General features: G+C 60.6%; 1 protein-coding gene and 1 long non-coding RNA gene across 6 annotated transcripts in view; both read right to left on the bottom strand.

Moving 5' to 3' along the window:
• The window catches only part of KCNT1 (potassium sodium-activated channel subfamily T member 1), a 92,085-nt gene that overhangs the window by 58,538 nt on the left and 8,338 nt on the right, over positions 1-25,209 (bottom strand). For 3 of the 5 annotated variants that reach the window (XM_033238591.1, XM_033238590.1, XM_033238589.1), the window contains exon 1: positions 613-857. In XM_033238591.1, coding sequence (XP_033094482.1) covers positions 613-767 — 155 coding nt within the window. In that variant the 5' untranslated portion in view covers positions 768-857. Of the gene's footprint in view, positions 1-612; positions 858-21,432; positions 21,579-25,209 lie in introns of those variants that run through there. The other 2 variants (XM_033238595.1, XM_033238593.1) reach the window with 2 other exon arrangements.
• On the bottom strand, positions 7,925-15,670 carry LOC117099176. The gene is made up of 3 exons (XR_004443729.1): positions 15,465-15,670; positions 8,471-8,850; positions 7,925-8,235 (listed from the first exon to the last, which is right to left on the bottom strand). It is a non-coding gene; the product is annotated as an uncharacterized LOC117099176 (long non-coding RNA).

Below are 25,209 nucleotides of genomic sequence, written 5' to 3' on the forward strand. Positions count from 1 at the left end.
GCAGGATGAGGCCTCGGTGTCCTCATCCGTGAAATGGGGGTGCTGCGTCCCACCCCGAGCTTGCAGAAGGGGTAGGCGCTGCTCCACCTGCCCAACAGACAGCCTCCTGCACCCCACCTGCCACAAGCACCAGACACCAGACCAGGCATATCCCACAGCGGGGTTCCTCGGGCAGCCTGAGCCCTGTGTCCCAGCCCCGATCTGCTGTGCAGGCTTCAGCCTCACTCACCTCTGGGGTGGGGACACAGATGCCGGCCCTGTCTCCCCCAAAGTGGCGCTGGCACCAACAAGATCGCGGCTCCTGTGGGACGGGGCTCGGGCAGGGGCCCCCCAGTGCCTGGCACAGAGCCGGGTCCACTTCCTCCCTCCCCTGCAGTCTCACCTGCAGCCCCGCCGTGCTCAGCCGCTAAGTGGAGGGAGTGGGGGTCCTGCAGGCTCCCAAAGGCTGGAGACACAGCAGGAAGCAGGGCGCTGTGGTGGGCTTACGAGGGGAGACCCTGGCGTCCCCCCTTCCCCGGGCTGCAGGCAACGCAGGTGCAGCCCAGCCAGCACAGCTCAAGCAGGATGCAAGCACGATTTGCCAAGCGGGGTCCCAGGCCCGCGCGCCCCTACCTCTGGCCCACGTCGCTGCCCACGGAGCCCCCACCGCGGGCCGGCAGCAGCGGACTGAGCCCGTGCGGCTCCTCCGGGGCCGCGGCGCCGGCTGGGGCGCCCCCCGGGCCCGCCTTGCCCTCGGACGGCGAGCGCGGCAGCTTGGCCCGCGCCATCCTGCGGGAGCGCTCGGCGCGGCGGGCGGCTGGCGGCGGGCGGCGGGGGCGGCGCCGGGCGGAACCATCTCAGCTCGCGCCGCGCCCTCCCCGCCGCCGCGCAGTGGAACGGCCGGGAGCCGGGGCTGGGGGGCTGGGGAAGACGGAGAGGACCGCCAGGCTCAAACCACCGCCAGGACGCCCCATGGAGAAGGTTCAAGCACCCGGCGGTCCTGCGGCTGTTTTGGCAGAAGCCAAGCAATGGTAACAATGACAGTCGCGCACAGGGGGCGGGGAGGAGCCGCGAGGGCTGGTGGCCCTGGGCGCCCACCCCGGGCGGCAGATGCTGGAGAGGAGCCGGCATCCCGCTTGGCAGGGTCCAAGCCACGGCTCTCCAGCCGGCCTGCGGACCAGGCCTGGCGCTCAGGATGGCCTGCCCAAGCTGTGCCCATCCCTGGCTCCCAGCCCTGGTGTGGGGTGGGTGTAGTACCCTGGCCAGGAGGGTGACGGCTGAGTTTGCCTGTCCTCACCAGGGTCCTCACTCCCCACTTCCTACCTCCAAAGCTGTCAGGGAACAGCCCACGGGGGCACTTCGGGATGGTGCCTGTATGCCAGGCTGGGCACAGGGCACAGATCCCACCTGTGCATTTGCAGCCCTGGTCTGCCCCAGATGCCTGGCTGGGCCTGCACATCTCACATGATGTGGCTTTTGGAACCATTCCCTTCCATGTCACAGACGCAGCTCCAGGTGACTCGCCCAGGTGACAGGCAGGTAACAGCCGGGAGGTGTTGGCACCGGGAGGCCTGGCTGCTCCGAAGCCAGCTCAGTGGAGGCAGGAGGCTGTCAGATGCACACCTGTCCTCAGCAGTGCCGGGTGGCAGGGCCCTCAGGACCCGCCCACACTCTGACCCCAGACCTGGAGTCCCTGCATGCCAGGGGTCTGTCTCTGTTTCTTCCCTGAACCGTACCCCAACCAACAGTCAGGGCCCAGCGAGTACAGAGGCCTGTGGGAGGAAAGTGGGCCTAGGACCCCCAGACAGCACCAACTCCAGCTGAGCAAGTGGACCGGCCTGCCCCACACTCACACCAGAAGCCCTCCCGGAGCCAGCTGCCTGTTCCCCCACCCTGAATCCCCCCACCCTTGGCAGGACCGTTTCTGACCTCACTAGGCCTCCATGCACCCGTGCCACAGGGGACTGGGTGACCGACACAGATGGGGTGGGGTAAAAGTCCAGCTGCAGGTCCGTGACAGGCAGCGTGGGCTTCCATTTCTTCAGCACCCATGCTGAGGGAGGGCGGGGCCGCTCGAGGGAGGCCGAGGCACAGGGCCCTGCTCCCTCTGGGGGTCCAAACCCTGAGCCGCCATCGTGCTCAGAAAATGACCAAGTCACTGGCACTCTGGATACCTGCCCTAGTGCCCTCCCTGATGTGGCTGAGTAAGCAAACTCCTTTGAAAAGCCACTGTGTGTGGTCTGAGCACACACTCCTGTGCACTGGCTGCCTGTCGTGGCTCAGGTCTGCCCCAGGGGAAAGCGCCGTTTGTACCTACAAAGCACGAGGACCCTCTGCCAGTCCCTGGTGTTGGGCAGCAGCAGCAGATGGAAGCCTCCTTCACCTCTCCTGTGGAGTGCCCCAGAGCGGCTGTGAAGAATGAGGCTGGGCGCTTCTCCTGGGCATGTTGCTGAGTAAGACCCATGCTGTGCTGTGTGTAAACACAGCCCCCGCACCACCCCTGGGTGCCGCCTGCAGGACCCTTCCCGGCGCCCGCACAAAGGGCCGGATGGACATCAGGGCTGCCCATACATGGTCACCCTGGAGCGGGGAGGAAGCTGGGAGGGAGGGTGTCTGGGCTGTGGATGCTGTGGTTTCACACAGAAACGGCTCGCTTACATTCCCTGGGCATGAACCCACAGCTCACCACAGGGCTGGAGGAAGCCTTACACAGGAGGCAAATGCGCGCTCCCACCCTGGGCGGCTGCCCCATGATGCAGTGTTGTGCGTTTGCAGCCCTGGTCTGCCCCAGATGCCTGGCTGGGCCCGCACATCTCACATGATGTGGCTTTTGTAATCATTCCCTTCCATGTCACAGACGCGGCTCCAGGTGACTCGCCCAGGTGACAGGCAGGTAACAGCCGGGAGGTGTTGGCACCAGGAGGCCCGGCTGCTCCGAAGCCAGCTCAGTGGAGGCAGGAGGTTCCTGCTTTTCGAGAGTGCAGTGGGTCTTCACTTACTCGTGGCCTTTGAAGTACAGGATCAGAGTTAGGTGACAAGAGAATGTCTGTGCGGTGTTGTCCATGGAGTGCCCACAGCCGCCTGCAGCAGGTGCAGCCTGGGGTTGGGGAGGGGAGGAGGACCTTTGCAACTTGCTGCGGCACCACGTCTGAAGTTTGATTTATTTTGAAATGACTGTCTACACTTGTCACAGGAAGTCCAGTGAGATGATTCCCATGTGGGGAGGACAATCCCTTCGGCATCGAGCAGCGGTCCCAGAAACCCCCTTTCCTGGCCTCAGGGCACCAGGACGGGTGCAGGGCACATGGCCAGAGCCAGATGAGGAGGGGAGGGTGGGCTGGGGCCCCAGGCTCAGGGTCCACAGAGTCATGTGAGCCTTGAGGTGTCCCCAGCACTTTCCGCTCCCATGGAGCCTGGACAGACTCGACCCCATGGCTACACAGGGGCAGACATCCTGGAAACTCAGGAATAAATAACTGCCCTTTCAGGGAGCACGCAGATGCTGTGTTTCAAACATGTGTCCAAGCAGCCCTGCGGGGAGGGCGGGGCCTCGCTTCGCCTACTGCAAGCTGAGTGGGACTGCGGGCTGGACAGAGGACAGGGGACCAGGTGGACCCAAAGTGTGTTTTGAAGGTGGCACTGGCTAGACTTCCTGAAGGAATGGGGGGAGGGACAGCGCCCAGGCTGGCGGGGAGAGGGGGGAACAGGCAGGTGCCGACACCCCAAGGTGGGGAAGACAAAAGCAGCAGGTCGGGGGTGGATTTTGACACCTATTCTGGACATTCTCAAAGTGCCTGCCAGGTGACATCTCATGGGTGTGCATCCACGCCTGGTGCTATGGGGGGCTGCCAGTCTGAGACCCATCTGGGTCTCTGGCTCAGCAGTGGGATCTGAAGCCCCAAACCAGCTGGGGTCATCTCGGTGGAGTGGTGCAGCCTGAAACCGGCCAAGTGGGAGAGGACTGCAGGGCTGGGCAGTGTGACATCTACAGGTATGAAGGCAGGTGTCGGGGGAGATGTGGGGGCAGGTGCGAGGGCAGGTGTGAGGGCAGGTGTGGGGGCAGGTTTCGGGGAGATGTGGGGGCAGGTGCGGGGCAGGTGCGGGGGCAGGCGTGGGGGCAGGTACAGGGGAGGTGTGGGGGCAGGTGCGGGGCAGGTGCGGGGGCAGGCGTGGGGGCAGGTGCAGGGGAGGTGTGGGGGCAGATGCGAGGGCAAGTGTGGGGGGCAGGTGTGGGGGGCAGGCGTGGGGGCAGGTGCAGGGGAGGTGTGGGGGCAGATGCGAGGGCAAGTGTGGGGGGCAGGTGTGGGGGGCAGGCGTGGGGGCAGGTGCAGGGGAGGTGTGGGGGCAGATGCGAGGGCAAGTGTGGGGGGCAGGTGTGGGGGGCAGGTGTGAGGGCAGGTGAGAGGGCAGTTGTGGGGGCAGGTGCAGGGGCAAGTATGAGGGGCAGTTGGGGGGGGCAGGTGCAGGGGCAGGTGTGAGGGCAGTTGTGGGGGCAGGTGCAGGGGCAAGTATGGGGGGCAGTTGTGGGGGCAGGTGTAGGGGCATGTGTGAGGGCTGCACCAGGAGCCTTCCCAACCCAGGACAATGAGCAAGCGCAGTAAGAACTGGAGATGAATGACTCAGAGCTGACAAGGAGAGGGCAGGCCAGCATCACAGACCTCCTGGAGAGTGTCCAGGGGAGTCACAGAGAAGGTACAGGTGGTGCTGCTCCCCACACGGCTCCCATCTTCTGAGTCCAAACTGGGAGTGCCAGGAATCCTCACCCTTAGCCCCCGTCAGGAGGCAACCAGGGGGTGTATCCTGACTTTGGTCACTGTCTGACTGGGGAGACACCACAGCTGACTCTTGGACTGAGGTGAGACTTCTTGATTGCCCCCAGCAGGAGAAGGGCATGGAGCCCTAGGAAGGAGGGAAGGAAGGAAAGGAGAAAAAAGGAAAGAGAAGAGAGAGAGAATGAGAGAGAGAGAGAGAGAGAGAGAGAGAATGGACTTCAGCAGACAAAGAACCCGGCCAGCAATAAAACAAAACCCAGAGAAGAAGGAAGTTCCCCAGGAGGAATTTGGGCACTGGGTCAACTTGATAGGGACAAGGTGCAATGGAAACCACATTGATGAGATGAAGATGAGATGAGCCCATTCATCTCAGCAGCCAGTGGCAGAGAGGTAGACCGCAGAACTCCAGAAGCAAGTGGAGAGCCCACACGCCATACAATTATGACTCAATGAACCCAAGCCAGGAGGAACAGGAGAGGCATGGCTGAAACCGGATTACCAACACAGACAGCCAGCTCTGACCAGCACAGCAAAGGCACAACGAGATCCAGGCACTGGAGGAAGGGTGGAGGATACTTTCACTAGAGGATTGCTTGTGCCCCTGGGTAGAAGCCTCAACCAGTTTTTGGTATTTAAAATATATTTGAAGCCGGGTGTAGTGGCTCATGCCTGTAATCCCAGCACTTTGGGAGGCTGAGGTGGGCCGATCACCTGAGGTCAGGAGTTCAACACCAGCCTGACCAACATGGCGAAACCCCGTCTCTACTAAAAATACAAAAATTAGCTGGGTGTGGTGGTGGGCATCTGTAATCCCAGCTACTGGGGAGGCTGAGGCAGGAGAATCGCTTGAACCCGGGAGGTGGAGGTTGCAGTGAGCCGAGATCACGCCACTGCACTCCAGCCTGGGTGACAGAGCGAGGCACTCTCTCTGTCTCTTTCTCTCTCTCTCTGCCTCTCTCTCTCTCTTTCTCTCTCTCTCTCTATACACACACACACACACACACACACATATATGTGTATTTGAAAAGTATTTAGATATGTGATGACAAGCAAAGAAAGAACTGTGCACAGAGTCCCAGGAAAACAAGACGCAGGATGCTTCCCACCTAGATATGGATCCTACTCTATCTCCTGAGCTGAGGGTATAAAGAAGATTCCGCAGGTGCCCAAGACAGAACCAGTGAGTCACCACGAAGGGGGTGAAGTGAGCTGGCTGCAGATTTTCTGCAATGAACTAAGCACCAGAGGATGAGGGTCCCATGCTGATCAAGTTCTAACGGGAAAAAGTGAGGTCTAGGACTATTATACCCAGCCAAAATGTCATTCGAGTCTGGAGACACAGGGGCAATGTCCTCCAATGCAAAGGAATGTGACAGAACGCGGCACCAATGCAGACGCCCTTGTTGGGAGAAAAACAACCACAGTATTTCTTCTACTAAAAGAAATACCCAAGAGAATTCTAGCATGAAGAGGCCGTATGAAAGGGTGGGTGGGCAGCGGGAAACCCACTGAGGTGGCTACGGAGCATTAGAGAATTACGCAAAATATGGTTGTAGAACAGGTAAGCATTTAAACCTCCATGGAGGCCGGGCGCGGTGGCTCAAGCCTGTAATCCCAGCACTTTGGGAGGCCGAGACGGGCGGATCACGAGGTCAGGAGATCGAGACCATCCTGGCTAACACGGTGAAACCCCGTCTCTACTAAAAAAATACAAAAAATTAGCCGGGCGAGATGGCGGGCGCCTGTAGTCCCAGCTACTCGGGAGGCTGAGGCGAGAGAATGGCGTAAACCCGGGAGGCGGAGCTTGCAGTGAGCTGAGATCCGGCCACTGCACTCCAGCCTGGGCGACAGAGCGAGACTCCGTCTCAAAAAAAAAAAAAAAAAAAAAAAAAAAAAAAAAAAAAAAAAAAAAAACCTCCATGGAGTAAAAACAATGATACCATTAGTAACATTGTGGGTATGCAGGACACTGTGATCCGAAATGAAGACATGCCAGGTGACTGAGATTCTAATGCAAGCTGCACTGAAAGACCCATCCCCAGAGAATGACTCACTCCAGGGCAGAGAAGGTTCGAGAGCGTGGAAAATCTAGTTTTGCTAGAGAACAAGGAAGTTGCAAAGAGGAACGGCGATATGTCCAAGGGTACAGAAGCCAGTGGGAAGGGCTCCCATTGGTCAGAGTAGAGGCAGTGGGATCTCAGAGGGGACAATGATTTAGACATGGTGTGTAGGCTTCCTGCTGCTGTGGTTATAAATGACCACAAATTCAATTGCTAAACTTTTTTCTTTTTTTTTTACCTTGAGACAGGATCTCACTTTGTTGCCCAGGCTGGAGTGCAGTGGCATGAACATAGCTCACTGCAGCCTGGACCTCCTGGACTCAAGTGATCCTCCTGCCTCAGCCTCCCAAGTAGCTGGGACTACAGGCATACACCACCATGCTCGACTAATTTTTGTAATTTTTTGTAGAGACGGGGTTTCGCCATGTTGCCCAGGCTGGTCTGGAACTCCTGAGCTCCAGGGATCTGCCTGCCTTGGCCTCACAAAGTGTGAAGATTTTAGGTGTGAGCCACCGCACCCGGCCAATACAAATGTTTTAAGCACACAGTCCTGGAGGTCAGAAATCCCAAGCCCAAAGTGCCAGCAGGGCTAGCTCCTTCTGGAGCCCCAAGAAAAGTCCATTTCCTTGCCTTTCCCAGCTTCCAGCGACACCTTCCCTGGCTGGGTCCCTCCTCCCATCGCTCTGTCCTTGCTTGCGCCGCTCATCTCCTTCTCCAGTGACTCTGAGCCTCTGCCTTCCTCCCCTAGGAATCTGTGATGATCTTGGCTCACCCAGATCATGCACGGTAATTACCCACCTTCAAGGCCCTCCACTTAATTACATCTGCTAATTCCCCTCGCCGCATGTGGTCCCCCTCACCGCACGTGGTAACATAGTCACGGGTTTCTGGGATCAGGACATGGACATCTTCGGGGGAGCATTATTTGGCCCACCACACATGGCAGGTCCGCGGAACTCCATGGCTCCGCACCTGATGCTCTGAATGGGGAGTCAGGGAACGCCTCTCCTTGTCACCACTAGAGGTTGCAATTCAACACTGCTTTATTGTGAAAATCTGTCATTAAAGAGAAAGGATCGAGGGTGTTTCCAGCAGGAATTATATTTGGGGGTGCACAGCTCCCATGGATGAAGGGCCAGCACGGGGCAGAGGAGAATGTGGGTAATGCTGATGGAGGGAGGAAGAGAAAAAGGCGGCCAGTACCTCCCAGGCCCCAGCGGAAGGATGGACTTGGGCATGGGCCTTCAGAGGGGGCCAAGAGCCACAGAGGAGGCACTGGGTGCTTGCAAAGCCACAGGCCACCTTGAGGTGACCGGGGGAAGTTCCTACCCAGTGGTGGGGTTGGGCTGGCCCCAGCTGGTCCAGTGGGCCATCTTTGACACGGGCAACCAGGACCCAAGGCCACATGCAGACACCAAGGGCACCTGCAACATTTTCGTAGCCTCAATCAAGTAAGCTCTTCCAACAGGCCTGCAGACCCAACTTCCACTTTGCAAAAAATACTGGAGGCAGAAGAACAAGCTGAACCACCCACAGAGAGGCCACTGGACACGTGCAGATGGTGAAACCTTCTGCAGGACGAGAGGCCTGGTGTACGTGCTACCTCTGTTGCGTAACGAACCACCACCAGCCTGGAAGCTTACAGCAGCACCCACTTACCACTTCTCAGTTCTGCAGGGTAGACGTCCGCGCACAGCTGAGCTTGGTTTTCTGCCGAGGGTCCCTTGAGGCTGAGATCCAGGCATCCGCAGGGCTGGGCCCGCATCTGGAGCTCAGCGGGAATCTGCCCCCAGGCTCATTCCTGCCATCTGCGGAATCCCCTCCAGCACGTGTGGGACAGAGGACCCCCCCTTTCTTGCTGGCTGCCAGCAGAAGGTTGTTCTCAGCTCCCGAGGGCCGCCTCCTTCCTTGACGTATGCCCTCATCTCTAAAGCAAGCACGGATGTGTTCAGTTCCCTGCTGCCTCCAGTCACTTCACCTTTTCCGCTGCCAGCCAGAGGAAATGCTGCTTTCAGAGGGCACGTGTGAGTGGGCGCAGCCTACTCAGAAAATCGCCCTTTGATTCATTCAAATTCGACTGATCAGCAAACTTAATTATATCTCCTGTGTATACCTGTCTCCCCATTCCTCCTTTGTATAAGGAGGGGTCTTAGTCCTGTTGAATTAGGACCCGACCGAATGACCTCATTTCACCTTAATTGCTTCTAAAGAACCAGTTTCCAAATACAGTCATATTCTGAGGTACCATGGGTTGCGGCTTTGATATATAAATCTTGGGGGACACAATTCAATCCCGAACACCACGTCACGTGACAATCCTGGTGCGATGTCTCAGATTCACCATCCCGGGGGTAGGGTAGAGTTCCTCGGACCTGCCATGTGTGGCAGGTCCTGGGGGGCCCGCCTGGTGGGAGCTGCTCCAGATGAAAAAGGGGTTTATGAATCATCATAACCAGACCTGACACAACATTCCTGGATTGAACACACCAGCCGGTGAGGACATGCCAGGGCCGCTGGGGAGAGATGGACTTGGACTGCCCCTCTCCCAGGACCCCTGCCCGGCCCTCTCCCCTTCCCAGCCCGTGGCTGCGGCCCTCACTCTCCGGCCCCCGGCACGCTGCCCCTCTGTGGGCATGGTCTTGGCCTCCCTGAGTTGTGGGGAAGACGCCTCCCCCTTCCTTTTCCCCTGGCACAGGGCGTGAGTCTTGGGAGACCTACTTAGGGCCTTGTGAAATCTGGGCTTCCCAGGCAGGCCGTGGGTGGCTGCTACCTCCTCAGTGAGGCTATGGGGGTCTCACTTCCCAAGGAGGGGCCTGGGGGTGGCTTGGCCGCTGGCTGTTTTCTGCCCCACATAGACACCAGGTGAGTCTGCCTTGATGTTCTCCCTCCAAACAACGATGGGATTTCCCGGTGTCAGGATGTCCTGGGGCTGCCACAACAAAGTACCACAGCGGGGGGCTTGAAGCAACAGTTCTGGAGGCCAGCGTTGGACATCAGTGTCCCTGGGCTGGAGTCCAGTGTCACAAGGCTGCGCTTCCTTGGGGAGGCCCTAGGGCAGGTCCTTTCTGCCTCCTCCTTCTCCAGGCACCCCTTGGCAGTGGCTGCATCACTCCGGTCTCTGCCCCCACCTTCCCACGGCCATCTCCTCCTGCCTGTGTTCATCTTTTTCTTTTCTGAGTTTTCTTAAGGCAAGCTTGTTTTCGTAGTAAACTATGCTTAACACAAACATTACCGTTTTAACCCTCTTTGCCGCCCTCCTTTAAGGACCTCGTGACTGCGTTTTGAGCCAGGATGGCCTCCCTACTGCAACATCTTTCCCTCACTGGCCTCTTTCGAACCCGCACAGCAGGTCCCAAGCCCCCACAGCTGTGGCTCCTGGGTGGTGGTGGGGAGGCTGCTGCCCACCAACCCCTCTTCCTCCCCCAGATCCCTATCACCCAGGCGGTTCCTCCTGCCAGACCCGGGCTCCCAGGGCGGGTGGGACAGGGCCTCTTTTCCAGCATTTCTGCTTTCCAGCATATATTCCATCAATTAAGGACACGCCCAGGCAAACCACCCAGTAAAAGGACGGGGCTGTGTTGGAAACAGACTCTGTCCGCCTGGACCTGGCTGAGGGTCCCAAACCCAGCAAGGGCAACCATAGCCCCACGTGGGAACCTCCTTAGTGGCCCCTGGGGCCCCCCGGCTTTGGTGCTGCCCCAGAGTGACCCCTGCACCCGGCGTCTGGGGCTCAATACTGTAAACTGAGTGCCCCAAACTACAGAGATCTCTTCTCTCCATTCTGGAGACCAGAGTCCAAAATCCTGGTGCCAGCAGGTCCACCCTCCCCCGCAGGCATAGGGGGTCCTCCGCCACCTCCAGCTCCTGGTGGTCCTGGGCTCGTGGCAGCGTCACTCTGACCTCTGCGTCTGTCCCTGCGTGGCTTCTCTGTGTCTCTAGGTTTGTTCCTTCTCTCCGTATAAGGACACCAGTCACTGGATCTGGACCCATCCTCAGTCCCAAATGGCCTCACCTTGAGATCCTCAACTAATCACATCTACAAAGATGCTGTTTCTACATAAGCCACATTCTGGGGTTCTGGGAGGACAGGAATCTTTCGGAGGCCCTGTTCAAACACTACAGGGGGCCTGGAGTACTCTCCACAGACCCTCCTCCTGAGGAGCCCCCAGGCAGCTGTGTGGCCCTCAACAGGCCCCGCCCTTCTTAGGACTCCATTTTCCTGTCTGTGCAGGGAGGGGGTTGGGCCATTGAGCCACCAAGGGATCCTGGGCTGGGTTTGTCATGTGTCCACCACATGACCCCCATGCAGCTGCCTCCTGGGAGGGGCAGGGACAGTCCCCCCGATCCTGATTACCCTCAGGATCACACGTGGGAGCCCAGGGGGGCCCCTCTCATGGGGGGATGGCCCTGTCAGATCTGTTGTCTGCTGGAGGGAAGGTTCAGGGTCATCCTTGAAGCCAGGGGTGGGGGTCCCATCTGTGCCTGCAGGACCCCAGGCTCTGGCTGGGCAGAAGCTCCAATCCAGATGAGTGGCCGGGACCTGCAGGTCGGGCCTCTCAGGGCAGCCCAGCCTGGTGCAGGGAGCGTCATACTCTCTCATCTCAGCCCAGCCGACCTGGCAGGAGCTAGGGATCCCGATGAAATACACGACACACCTGGTGAGGTTTCAATGTCAGATGAAAAATAATCGTCTTCAGTGTAAGCACGTCCCTGATATTGGATGGGATACACTTCCACTGGGAAATGATTTACTGTTTATCTGACAGTCATATTTAATCCGGCATCCTGTGTTTGTATTTGCTGAATCTGGTGCCTACAGCAGACACTCAACTCGACCTCTGTTGCATGACTGAATGAATGAATGACTGCATACGTGGAGGAAGGAACAGGCAGACCGGCCACGCCCCTTGCCAAGCACCGGCCTGCCTGGATCCTGCAGGCGAGGACCTGGTTCTCCGGCCCCCACAAGGCTGTGCCTGCCCCGTTGGCCTGTGCTTCCCTGGGCGCTGCCTTCACTCTTGTTTGAGGATCGGGGGCTCAGGATGGGAGTGCACGCAGGGCCTGCTGTCTCTACCGGCCCACGGCTGCCCCCACCTGTGCAGATGGCACCCCCTGAGCCTCCAGGGATGAAAAGCACCCCTCCCATAGGGAGGACACGAAGTTGAGGCCCCTGGAGGCCTGGCCCCGAGGCTGGCCTGGACTTCGAGGCCCTTGGTGCCCTCCCCCTGTGCCTCTTGAGCCTGGATCCCACAGTCAGCTCTTATTCAGGGGCCTACGATGGACAAAAACTCAGAGGGGAAAGCAGGAGCGCTGGGAGGGGAGCTTCCCAGGGCCCCTTAGGAAAACCTGCAGAGAAAGAGACAGGCTCAGCGCGAAGGTGGCAGGGATACCTGGGCCTCCCCAGACCACAGCACCCTCAGGAGAGCGGACGCTGGTCTGGGACAGGGCTGCCCTGAGCCATGGCTCTCAGACTGGATGGAGGAGGGGTGTCTAAGGATATGAGGCACCTGTGCTGGGCCAGGGACAGCTGGACGCCAGGCCTGTAAGCCCCGAGGGGTGGCCCAGCACTGAAGGCGGTGATGTCTCTGATGGACTTGCTGGACTGGCAGAATCATCAGTAACAAGGTCCCTGGGACAGGGCACTTCCTGGGACAGCCCTAGATGCTCCAGACGCCCACCAGGAGAGCCAGGGACTCTTCCTACTGACAGGGCTCTGAGGACCCCCAAGTCCCGGGGTCCTTCTAGAGGCAGCAGGCCCCGTGTAGACATAGCCATGCAACAGACCTGTGGGCACGGCTGTCGGTCACACAGGCACAAAATGCCCCTTCGGGAGCCGCACACTCACGTGGTGCACAAGAACGTCCTGCCAGGGAGCAGCAGCCTCTCCTCCCCGCCTGCTACCCTGTGGAGCCCAGCCTCGGGCAATGGCAGTGGATGCCGGCGCCGGCCCTGTTCATGCCGGCGGCACTCCGTGCTGACCCCAAGATGGACGATACCTCCTGGAACAGGATGCAGGACAATTTCTAGGTACAGCTGGAACTCCTGACACCCCACCAACGCTTTTGCTTTTCAGACCTGGTGGAGGGGTGACAGGTCACGGGACAGCTCACCCACCCTGCCAGGCCTCTGCGGTGCTGCCCTGCAGGCGAGCTCTGCAGCTCCCAGCTTCCTGCGCTCTCACCGCCTTGGAGAGCCACGCCTGTCACTGAGTGCTGGGGAGGCACAGGCAGCGTGGCCTCGGCCTTCACTCACACAGTGGCCCGAGGCTAGCGGGGGACAGCAGGGAAGGACCTGACGAGCGCTGAGGAGGAGAGGGAAGCTGCACGCAGGAGGCTCTCTCCAGGGACCTGGCAGATGCCCTTGAAGTTTAAGGAATTTGAAATGAAAGTGCAACTTAACACCCCGGAGGGTTTCCCACAAAGTCTTTTGCAGCGTCCCCTTCTTTCCCTCCAAGCCTGCTCCAGACTGAATTGCGCCCCCTCAGATCCCCTTGTTGAAGCCCCCAACCCTGAGGGGACGGTATTTAGAGACAGGTCCTTCGGGAGGCGATTCGGCTTAGACGAGGTCATGAGAGTGGGACCTCGGGATGGGATCAGTGCCCCACAAGGGGAGAGCAGAGAGCCTGCGTTCTCTGCCCCAAGGGTGCAGCGAGAAGATGTTATATGCAAGCCTGGGACCTGCTCTCACCGGGAGCCCGGTCTGCCGGCCGGCACCTTGATCCTGGGCTTCCAGCCTCCAGAACTGAGAAATAAATCTCTGTTGCTGAGGCTGCTGGGTCTCTGGTGCTTTTCCATAGCAGCTGGGAAGACTGAGACGAGGCGTAAACACACTTACACCCATTCCCTTTCAGCTGGATGCGCCGGATGATGGAAACGGAACATTGGAGGGAGCGCACTGGGAATTACAACCTGAAGCCCAAACGGATGGTGGCTTCCTGACGCGGAGGATGCCAGCCCCCTCCCACTGGGCATCTGTGTTCTGTTTTACACCAATTCGGGAGGAATTTCATTTTGTGTCACGCACATGAGTCCCTGGGACATGGGCTTGGTGACGAAGCCGTGTGCCCCATTGTGCCAGCCCCAGGGGTGGGATGGGGGATGCAGCCCCCGGGGACGTGGGATTTGCCCTCTCAAGGGTCTCCCTGGATATCCCTGGGCTGTGGTTGGGGGAGCCAGAGCCCTCGCTCTTAAGTCATAAAGATGCAAAGGCACTGTCTGACTTGCCACCTTGTTCCCGAGGACTGAGCCAGCCCTGGGCCCGGGGGTATCACAGACCCTCCTCCATGCCTCCGCAGGCAGGTGATGCCCCACAAGACACCGCTCACATGTGGTGGGCCCTGGTCACCGACAGCCTCTGTGGGCCTCTGGCCCTTCTCTTGATCCTACCCACTCCTTGGCCATCCAGTGCTGGAGGTGACCCAAGCCCCTGGAACCCACGGTCGGAGGGAGGGCAGGGCTAGGAGGAAGGTGCAGCCCACCCCAGGAGCCACAGTCTCCACAGCAGAGGGGTCACCTTCCCCCACCCTGACTCGGGCCCACCTTCCAGGACCCTGCTTCCTGGTAGGGAGCCCAGGGGACAAGGGTCAGCAGGCCTGTCCTCCAGCCCTGTCCACAGTCGAGTGGGGGGACACAGGCAAACCAACCCTGAGCTGGAAAGGAACTGGAAAAATCATGACAGGCATTTCACTCACTCAGGACACCGTAAAGCACGTGGAACCTGCCAGAACTTTCGGAAACCATCCCCGGCCTTTCCTGTTCCAATAAACCAGACCTTGACTCAATCATGCAGGCGGCAGACCAAGGGGGTCCAGGAAAGACAGACGGGCGGCCCTCTGGCTCTGGGAATGGCTCCTGGTATGCGCATGGCCGGCACCCTCCCCCGGCCAGGAGACCCCAGCCTGCCTGGGCCCCACCGGCCTGGCCAAGGCTGTTTCTCAGGCCAGCCCGTGTCCTCCCAAGCCTGTGGGTGTTTACTCTGGAAAGGGCCCCAGGACGAAAAGGGCCAGGGGCAGGACTGGGATCCCACCGGGCCCTTCCCTGCCCTATGAGTACGCCTGCACACAGCAGGATGGCCCTGGACAGAATGTTAAATATAACCTCCTCCACTCCGCCACCCCGAGGGCTGAGCAGCCTGGTGTTTCCCTGAGCTCAGCAGCTCTGGGCAGGAGGCACGCCAGGGGGCTGGTGCTGGAGCGGAGTGGCTTTGAGGCTGGGGCTGGTGCTGGAGCGGAGTGGCTTTGAGGCTGGGGCCGGCCCAGCAGCTCAGGCCGAGAGTGTTTTGGGCCACTTTAGCTCCTTCTGGGGGTCCCCCAGTCCAGGGGTCACGCTTCCCAAACCCAGCTCCAGGCCTCTCCCACCGCAGCCCTCACCCTGCATGGCTCCCTGACTCCTCCTCGAACCTTCACTGCCCCTAAACCACCACTGCCCCTTGGGCTCAGCCTTGTGTCCCCCATGCCCCACCCTCCCCTTTGGATCAGGCCTGGCCACACCCTTCCTCCTGACTGTCCTCCTCTGTTTCAAAGCTCCAGCTACACCTGAGTCTGTCACATGGGGACCTGGGGCCCTAAGGCAGGCTCGGCCCAGCCCCAGCTTCCCCAGAGCACCTCCGAAGGAGAGCTGACCTGTGCCCCAGGTCCTGCCCAGGCCACTCGCACCTTCACGCAGAACCTTTGGGCTCAGTGCCCTTCAGGGTGCTGGGTCTGGCTCCGGGGCCCAGACATGCCTTCTCAGCTTTGGGTCTCAGAGTGGCTTTCAGAGAGCAGGTGGGGGTGGGGGTGCAGGCAGGACCCCCGCCCCGGCCCCCAGAGAAGCAGAGCAAAGCTCCCTCCGGAGAAAGGCTGCCAGGGCCCCCTACTTCTTCAGCAGGGGCTGGGCTGGTGGGTGAGGGCAGGATGATAGGGGTGGGGAGGGGACAGAAAGAGATGATGGAGCCGGGAGAGCTGGGCAGCAGGAGGGCACTTACGCAATCCCAGGTTCTTTGCAGGAGGGATGATTCTAGGAGGCCCTCAGCACACCCAGTCACCCGGGGCTCAGGCACTTCCCCGACCAGCTGGGAAATTGTTCAGTTACTAAGGATGACAGGTGAGTGCTGGGGGGGCGGGGCTGTTCCTAGAGATATCCTCACCTCAACTGCTTCTGCTTGGAGGCCTGGTGGGGCCTTCACCCTGTGAGAGGAGCCTCTCTGTCTCCAGCCACCCTGTCCCTGTGGAGCAGCCGGATTCACTGTGGGGTAGGGTCGGGTGAATAGAAGGGGTGCATCCAGCAGGGCCAGGGCTGCCCCCTCCTTCTGCACCCATCCCTGCTCCTGTGAGGCCACCGCTGGGTCCCTGCTGGACCTGCCTGGCTCGTCCACAGTTGCTGCCTGTGGGGCCGGCAGGGGTCCATCCTCCATGCAGGCCTGCTGCCCCATGTTCCCAGCAATGCCGGGCCCTGTTTGTGGTCCACTTCTCAGCTTGTTGTGTGAAAAAATATTTGGTGTTGCTCAACTCCAGAGAACCAAGTCAAATTCTGTTCTCTGTTGTCCGAGGAGCTAAGGAAACAGCCTGGTCAGGTCCCTCTGGGGCAGTGTTCTGACCCCGGGAGGCCTGCACTCAGGCTGGCCTTTCTGCAGCAAGGGGGTCGCTCCCTTCCCAGGTGACCCTGGTGCCTGGGCCCCACGGTGAGGGGTGCTGGGCTCAGCCTGGGGTGGCCCAGGGAGCCAAGGCAGTGGCCCTGGCCATGCTCAGGGATGAAGCTTCCTCTTGCCTGCCGAGAGCCTCAGCCAGTGGGCAGGGCCTTCCTGGCACCTCTCATGTCCTGCCTGGCCTCTGCTTAGTGCCTGGGAGTGTCGGCGACCCCGACGTCGCCTCCAGTGGTGGCTTTAGTGGCCCCGGTGGGCTGGGTCCTGGTGCAGCATGGCGGGGGGGCAGCGTCTGTCCCACCCCTCCCCACTGGGACTCCTTGTCTGGAATCTGCCCCTTTGGAGATGGGCCTGTGGTGTGATGGCTCCAAGTGTCCCCAAAGCATGCGTCCCCTGACATACACAGCATCTTCCCGAGCCTCAGTGCAGGGCAGGTGGAAGCTGTACCTCCACCGCCACAGACCAGGGTCTGCACAAGATGCCCGGGGCCCAGCTCGGGGGCACCGCCAGGATCCAAGCCCTCAGGCAGCCCCTGTCCCGCTGGCTCCTCAAGCTGCCCTTTGGGGGCTGTTAACCCCTCTGCAGAAGAAGAGCCCAAGTCTGTGTCCTCCAAGGGCCATGACGCTCACTTAGGCTTCTGGGATACTCTCAAGAGCTGGCTCTGGCTGGGAGGGCCAGGGCCTCCATTAGCTGCCCCTAGGCTCCCAGGCAGAGGGGCAGTGAGACTCTCAGCGTGGCTCAAGGGGCTCCAGAGCCCGGGCCCAGGTGGACTGTGGCTGAATGCTGCTCCCCGGGAGCACCCAAGATATCATCTGATAGGCTGTGGTGAGGGTCTACCCAGGACCTCATCAGTGAGCTCCCAACTCTGCCCACTTCCCCCACCGGGCGGTACCAACAGACTGGGTCATCCCCCCTCGGAGCGGCCTGCCCAGCAGTACAGCCTCCTCTGCCCACGTGGCCAGCCAGGCTCTTCCCTGCCCAAGGCCACAGGCAATGGAGGCTGTGGTGACTCACTGCCAGAGGCTCTATTCCCCAGGCGAACAGGAAGCCCGAGTCCTGCCCGCCCACCTGCTCGCTCACAGCCTGCCAGGGGTTGGCAGCAGCACCCGCTCCCCTCACAGAGCCTGCCCCGGGGTGGAAACAGGGAGGGCGTGAGGGGTGCCGGTCTGTGCTGAGCCCCCACATTGCACCTGCCCTGTGCTGGTGGTTGAGTCTCCCTGCCCCCCAGCCTCTTCCTTGGCGCAGAGAGAGGCCAAGCGGCACTTCCACCTTACCCAGACCTGAGACACCCCCATGGCAAAGGCCACACCAGGCTGGTTCCTCAGGGGCCTGGGCGGAATCTCTGCTGCCATGTCCGGGCATACCAGCCCTTCCATCTGCAGCCCAGGACCCCATCCCAGCGTCCCCTCCCCTCCACCTAAGGGCTCTCTTGCCCAGAGCTGGGAGGCAGGTCTTGCTGGACTCAGCCCTCTCAGACCTGGGCCCCCATGGCCTCCAGACCCCCGCCTGCGCTCCGTCCCGCATTCAGATAAGCACGTCCTCCCACCTCACACAGCCCTGTGAGTCACTGTGGTATACATGAAGGGGGTCCCACCAGGCCAGGCAGACGATCCCCCTGTCTCCACTCCAGGAGGAGGAAGGCACAGGCACTGGGGATGCAGAGGAAGATGATGAGAGATGGGGTGGGTTCTAATGGCAGGCAGAGCCATCAGATCCCACCCGAAGCACCCGGAAGGGTCCTCCAAGCGGCTGATCCCCTCTTCCCGGTCAGCTTGGGTTTTCCACAGAGCCAAGGGCCAGGGTCCCCACGTGTGTGTCCTTATGGATAGGGGAGGGCTTGGGTGACCTCAGGACCCCTGACAGCATCCTGATTTCCCTCATTGCTGCCCACCCATTCCAGCATCGGGGGTCATGAGAGAGGCCAGGCCAGACTCACCCAACCCTGCCATGGAGGCCGAAGCAGGCAACTTTGGGCAAAGAAGGTCTGAGAGAAGAAAAACCCTTCAGGCCGGGCTCCCTGAGCTGCCTTCGAGAGGAGAGGCCCCCAGGCTGCTGCTGAGACCAAGGAGCTACCATTCCTGGGTGGGGGAAGTGGGGGTTCCCCAGGCTCCCAGGCCTCTAGGGCACCCTCTCCTACATCCAGTCAAGGCAATTTATCAGGAAGGCCCGAGTCCATGTGAGGAATGAGTTCAGCTGTGCAGGGGGCAGCTGGCGAGTTGGCAGGTGACTCAGGCAGGAGCCCCCAACTCACTTGCCCCCGCGTCCCCAGAAGGCTGCCCACTCCTGTACTGTGCCCAGTCAGCCTCACCAGCCCCCGCAGCCTCCACGGGGAGCCGGACAGAGCTGCCGGGAACTGGGCTGGAGACCAGCCAACCAGCCGACCCCCACCTTCCGGATCTCGTGCTGCCCAAGGCCACCATCTCTACCAGGCCCAGGTTTCCTCTCAGGGATGAGAAGTGGGAAACCACTCTAAGAAGGAAGCTGGCCGGGCGCGGTGGCTCAAGCCTGTAATCCCAGCACTTTGGGAGGCCGAGACGGGCGGATCACGAGGTCAGGAGATCGAGACCATCCTGGCTAACACGGTGAAACCCCGTCTCTACTAAAAATACAAAAAAACTAGCCGGGTGAGGTGGCGGGCGCCTGTAGTCCCAGCTACTCCGGAGGCTGAGGCGGGAGAATGGCGTAAACCCGGGAGGCGGAGCTTGCAGTGAGCTGAGATCCGGCCACTGCGCTCCAGCCTGGGCAACAGAGCAAGACTCCGTCTCAAAAAAAAAAAAAAAAAAAAGAAGGAAGCTAAGTTCCCTCCTTGTCCCGTGCTATAGACACCAATACCACAGGGCCAGGTCCTCTCCCCTCCCGTCGTATAGACCGAACACCACAGGGCAGGTCCCCTCCCCTCCCGTCCTATAGACCGAACACCACAGGGCCAGGTCCCCTCCCCTCCCGTCCTATAGACCGAACACCACAGGGCCAGGTCCCCTCCCCTCCCGTCCTATAGACCGAACACCACAGGGCCAGGTCCCCTCCCCTCCCGTCCTATAGACCGAACACCACAGGGCCAGGTCCCCTCCCCTCCCGTCCTATAGACCGAACACCACAGGGCCAGGTCCCCTCCCCTCCCGTCCTATAGACCGAACACCACAGGGCCAGGTCCCCTCCCGTCCTTCACACACGAGGAAAAGGATGCAGCACAGCATCTGCGAGGCCATCTTGAGGGACAGCGCCACAGGACAGGTATGGTGACCACACAGCCCTGATGCTCTACACCCCTGGCCACTCTCCCTCCAATAGGACCTCACTGTATACTTCATTTCCAACCAGAGAGAGCAGGGCACTTGTGGGGTGGCACAGATGCCCTGTACCCCATGGGCCTTTCCTGGAGAGGACCCACAGCAAAGCACCAGCTAGCACACACACAGCCACACACATCCGGCGGTCCACCCCCAACACCATTGGCACACAACTCATGCGGCCGCTGGGCACAGCACGCCAAGGCCACTGGAATGCAAATCGGTGGCTGCCAGGGGCTGGGGGATAAGGGAGCATTTGGGGAGTGAGTCCCAGCGGTAAGGAGCTTCCTTCTAGGCTATACAAATGTTCCTGAATTACAGTGGTGAGGGTGGCACAATGTGTACTAAATGTCAGTAATGGTAAATTCTGTTTTAAGTATTTTACCACGATTTAAATAAACCACACCCAGGATCAGGGACTCATTGTGATATCCAATGCCAGCTTCTCTTCTCCCAGGAATGGGGATGGTTCTCTCTAGGCAGATAGCAAAAACCTCTGCTGTCCACTTCTGAACACTCAGAATACAGCATTACAATTAGATCAACCACAGCCACAGGCGTTATTGAGCCATCTGGGAGCCCCAGGCACCATTAGGGGGATGGACACCACTTCCTGCCCAGTATCGGAAGGATCTCCGAGGGCTGTTGTTTTCAACAATTAGCCAAGTCCCAGCTGAGCAGGCACCTGAGGGGCTGGTGCTGGCTTAGAAAAATGTTGAGTCCACGGATTCGGCCTAGGGAAGCTTTGTGTGGCTCCTAGGGGGCAGGACAGCCTTGTAGCCACTCACGCCACCCTGGGACCAGCCTGGCTGGTGTGTGCTAACCTGAATAACTGTGTTGTTGGAAGACACTGTGGATTTGCTAGCTAAGCCCAGGGCTGGGCGGTGACGGAGCCCTGGAGACAGTGACAGCGCCAACCCTGCCATACCCGCTGGAAGGGGAGCGGTTCCCGACCTGAAGCCCCCGCGGGCTCCAGCCCCACGTGCGTTCTCAGAGCACTCGCCTTCGCTTGCAGGCAAAAAAGCGCCTCCCCGGAGCCTGGCAGAACTAAAGTGCTGGGTGTTTACCCAAGACAGCTATTTGGGGAAAAGGAGGAGAGAAAAGCAACATTTCTTCCAGCTTCCTGCCAGCCCCCCTCGGCGGAGGAATTATTCCCATGGGCTCATCCTGTTGGTCCCTAACTGAAAGACACAATCCATTTTGCCTTTTTAGCCCAGGAGATGTTGAGGGGACGGGGACACTGTGACTCGGAATAAGTGACCAGGTCATGAACCTGAAGGACACGCTCCCTCATTGAATAATTAATCAAGGACCGATGCCTGAGCCTGGAGGACGCCAGCCCTCAGCCAGGCTGCAGGCTCCGCCACCGGGGCGCTTCCGGCCCTGGCTTGTCCCCAAAACAGCAAAACTGGGGTGCTGGGGGCTGGGAGCAGACACCGGAAGGCCAGGCCGCCCTCCGCCTCCGCGCCCCAAGTCGGGCTCTGGAAGACTCCGCAGCTCCGAGCATCCCGCGCCCTCCTTCAGACCCCCTCCCGAGAAGATGCTCCCCCCTGCCCCCACCCCCTCCGAAACTTCTGTGTCCCCAGAAGCCGGAGAAAGTTGAAGGGCGCCGGGGGCTGCGGGGGCGCGAGGGACCGGCCTTCAGCACCGCGGACAGCTCCGGGCGTGCGGCGGCCCCGGGACTGCGACCCCCGCCCCCCGCCCTGCCCCTACCTGTCGTCGTTCTGGAAGGACGGGTCGCCCAGCAGCAGGTCCCGGAAGCGGTAGCGCGGCGGCAAGGGCAGCACCTCCGAGTCCAGGTCGCTCATCTTGAAGCCGGCGGTGTCCAGGAGCGCGCCGTCCCCCGCGCAGGGCCGCCTGTGGGCACACGCCAGCACCCCTCAGCCCGCGCCGGGCACCCTCGCGGACGCGCGCAGCCCCCGGCCCGCCAGGCCCGGCCCGCGCAGCGCAGCCCGCGGCCACCGCGACCCACCGGGCGGGCGGGCGGCCGGTGGGGGCGGGCCTGGCGGCACCTGCGGGCGGGGGCGCGCGGGACCGGCTGCGCCGGCTGGGGCTAGGGCGGGGGCTGCGCAGGGGCAGGGGGCGGGGCTCCCTCCAAAGCGGCCCTGGGGCCTGGCAGGAGGTAAGGGGGACGGGAGCTGTCATGGCCAGCTCAGGGACAGGCGCGCAGCACTCCTCCCTGATTCCCCAGGAGCCCGCATGGAGGCCCTCCCCCCGCCCTGAAGCCCCGCCAGACTCCTGCAAACCCTCCCAACTCCCCAGCGCCTCTCCCTGTCCCCAGGGACTTTGCCAAGGCCTGCTGCTCAACCTTCCTTCAGGGTCCAGAACACCCATCCCAGCCCCCGAGACCACCGTTTATGACCCTCAGGCTGTTGAGGGGTGAGGGTGGAGGGACCAGGACGCCTAAGAAGACACCCTTGTTTGCAGCCTCCCCAGGCGGAGCAGCTCAGCTCAGGTCAGAACCCTGCGGGGGCTGCCAGGCCCTCTGGGCCCTAAGCTGCACTGCCACTGTCAGCAGGTGAGGGATCAAAGGGACACAGAGAGCTGGCAGTGCAGGGTAGGGGCATTGTGGCACACTGGGTAGAGTGGGAGGATCTCTGGTGGTCTGCAGTTCTCGGGGGCCCAGGCAGGTGTCTTCCAGGGGTCTTGCACCTTTCCTGTCCCCATGTCCCCCACTGAAGTGAGTTTTGGCTGCTCCAGGAGAAGCAGGAACTGAGGGGCAGGGAGCTCCTTACCTGGCCCAGGCCCACCCTTGTTCAAGGCTTTGAGGCCAGCAGGAGAGCAGAGGGGGATGGAGGGGACTGGCTCCCCCACAGGCAGGGGCAGGAGGCTCTGATCACACACAGCTCCCTGTGCTGTGCCCGCACAGAGGCCACTCACCTGGAACACCAGGTCCAGGGACGCTACAAAATTCTCTTCTCTCTCCTCAAGTTGGGACGGGCGGGCACATTCCTTGAGCCCCCACCAAGTGCCTCTCCTGGGCCCCCTAACCCTCAGACGAGCAGCAGGCAAGGAGCTGTGGGCACCCCAGGCCGAAGCTGCAGGCAGCAGGTGCGTACCCCAAACCCTGCTCCTTGTTCTGAGGTCACAGGTTCAATCCCCAGGATCTGGCAGCGTTTGAAAAATAACATTTTCCTAATTGCATCAGCGTAGCTGCATGTTTTTCCTTAGTCACAAGCTGGCTGGGCCATGGGGAGGTGCAAGCAGGCAGGGGAACCACATGGCCAGGGGTCGGGGCTATATTTTCTTGGTTTTGTGCCTTCCTTACTGAAAGCCCCTTTCAATGGTAAAACCCCAAGAGACTGCCGGCACCTCAGGCGTGGCTGCCTCCTCCCGCTCCGCCCCGTCTGTCTTTTGAGCGGCTCTGGTTCCTCCTCCTGGCCTCAAGACCCAGTCTCAGCAGGGCCCATGGACAAGCTCAGGGGGTGGAGCCTTGGCTTGCTTCAGGGGTCACCGGGGGGGAAGGAAGTGCACCAGGAGTCCAGAGACCTGCCCCACCCTTGCTTCCCAGATGTGGCCTGGGGAGGGTGACAAGGACAAGCTGCCCTTCCTCCCTTGGGGAGCTGCTTTGACACTTGAGTGAGCACACGGCCATGAGCAGGTGTCCCTCAGGCCTCCTGGCATCCTGCCTTGTTCCCCCTACAGAGCCAGAAACCTTGAAAATACTTGGCTGTTGTGTTGGCCGAGGGCCGGGGCTACAGGGTCTCTGGGAAAGGTGCCCATCGCAGGCGGACAGCGGCAGAGCAGCTGCTCCCCATGTCCTTGGGTTCTGGTTGAGACTTTTCCCAAGCAAGAAGGCCTACATCGGCCAGCTTTTTTGGGCACCGGGGGATAGGGGAGTGTTGGGGGGTCCAGTCCCTGCCGAAGCTGGTTCAGGTGGAACTGGAACACAACCCTGGCATAGCCAGACACGGGGACCCCGGGGCCCACCTCGAGATTCTGCATCCCCTCTTCTCTTGCGCTCTTCTCCCTGTGTGACCCAAGGGCCCTGGAGGAAATCTAGGACCCCCAAGACCACATCCATCATCTTTTATTTTGAGTGACGGCTGTGCCAAATAATTGCCAATTTCCATAAGAATTCTGTGCTTTGGTGGCTTAAGGAAGGTGTCCCTCTCCTCAGCCCTTACACCACTCTCTGGACAAGGTGTGGAGCTCAACCTGTGGGACTCACACCCCTTAGAACCAGGGCTGAGGTGACAGAACAGAGCACACCCCCTAGGCAAGGCCGGGGCAGCCCAGGGGCTCAGAGCACCCCTTATTCCTCTTGGGGACTCTCTGGGCTGTCAGTACACACCCTGCAGGCCCAGGGAGTGGCGGGAGTCCTGCTGGCATGAGCACGACTCACTCCTGGCCCATCAGTCCTGGCTGGGCAGCTCCCGGCTGGGCACTTCACCTCCCTGAGCCTGTTTGCTCATGTGTGAAGGGAGATACTGATGCCCGTTCCCTTCTAGGACGACTGTGAAGATGTAACCAGACAGCACGCCTGAGGCACTCGGAACAGGGCCTGCACGTGAGTGCTTCAGCTACAGCAGGTGTAGCGTGGCCAGCAGTTTGGCTGAGCTCTCATGGACAAAGGCTATGACCCAGGATGGCCGGTGCCCAGTGTGCCCCCTCCGCTCAGCCGAGGCCCATCAGGGAGCTCAGGCTTGGGACACTGACTTTTGGAATCCATCTAGAGAGGCCAAGAATGAGCAAAGCAGTCCACACCCGGGCACGGCAACAGGAAGTCCCCGCCAGCTGTTTGGTGTGTAGTCACATGCACTGACCCTGACGACCCCGTCAGAGGGGAGCCCAGCAGCTGCGCTCAGTGCCAGCTGCCATGGACTGAGAGCCAGCTGCACGCCAGGCACCCTGGCAAGCCAGGTGGTGGCATGGAATCCTGAGAACAGTTCTCAGAAGGCAGGACAGTCTCCATGCCTAGTGCCTGGCAAGAACAAGTGGCTCCCAGAGCTCAAGGAGCATCACTGAGGTCCCGGCAGAGACGCCGGGGTGGGGGCTAGGTCCAGGTTCACCTTGGGCTGTGCTACCTTTGGGCAGCTGGGGGCTCTTCTGATAGCCGGGAGTGCCTGCTTCTCACTCCCCCTGCATCTGTCCCCAGTGGCCATGGAGCCAGGGCTGTCTGACAAACTGCTTAAAAACAAGCTTCTCCCGCCAAAGGCCCTGGGCATTCCTGTTCCAGTTGGGAATGCGAGGCTGCCCATGCCACCATAAGGAAGGCCTTATCTGTGCACTGCTGCGAGAAAAAGGATAAAAGGAGGGAGTCATGAAGGGGGCTTGTTTGGAGCTAGCATGATTATTTACTGGAAAACCCAAGAGGAATCAGCTGAAAACCTACTACAGCAAATACAGAACCCAGTACGGCAACCAACCCAGGAGCCTCACGGACAGCAAGAGCAGAGAGCCATCAGGAGAAAGCCCTGCTCACAGCAGGTGCAGGAGCTCTGAACCCGGGCTCCACCCTGCCCCAAACCCACAGGGGCACACAGCGTT

This window comes from Trachypithecus francoisi, unplaced genomic scaffold (genome assembly GCF_009764315.1).
Source record: "Trachypithecus francoisi isolate TF-2019V2 unplaced genomic scaffold, Tfra_2.0 Lachesis_group16, whole genome shotgun sequence".
In the NCBI taxonomy this organism is placed as follows: Eukaryota; Metazoa; Chordata; class Mammalia; order Primates; family Cercopithecidae; genus Trachypithecus; species Trachypithecus francoisi.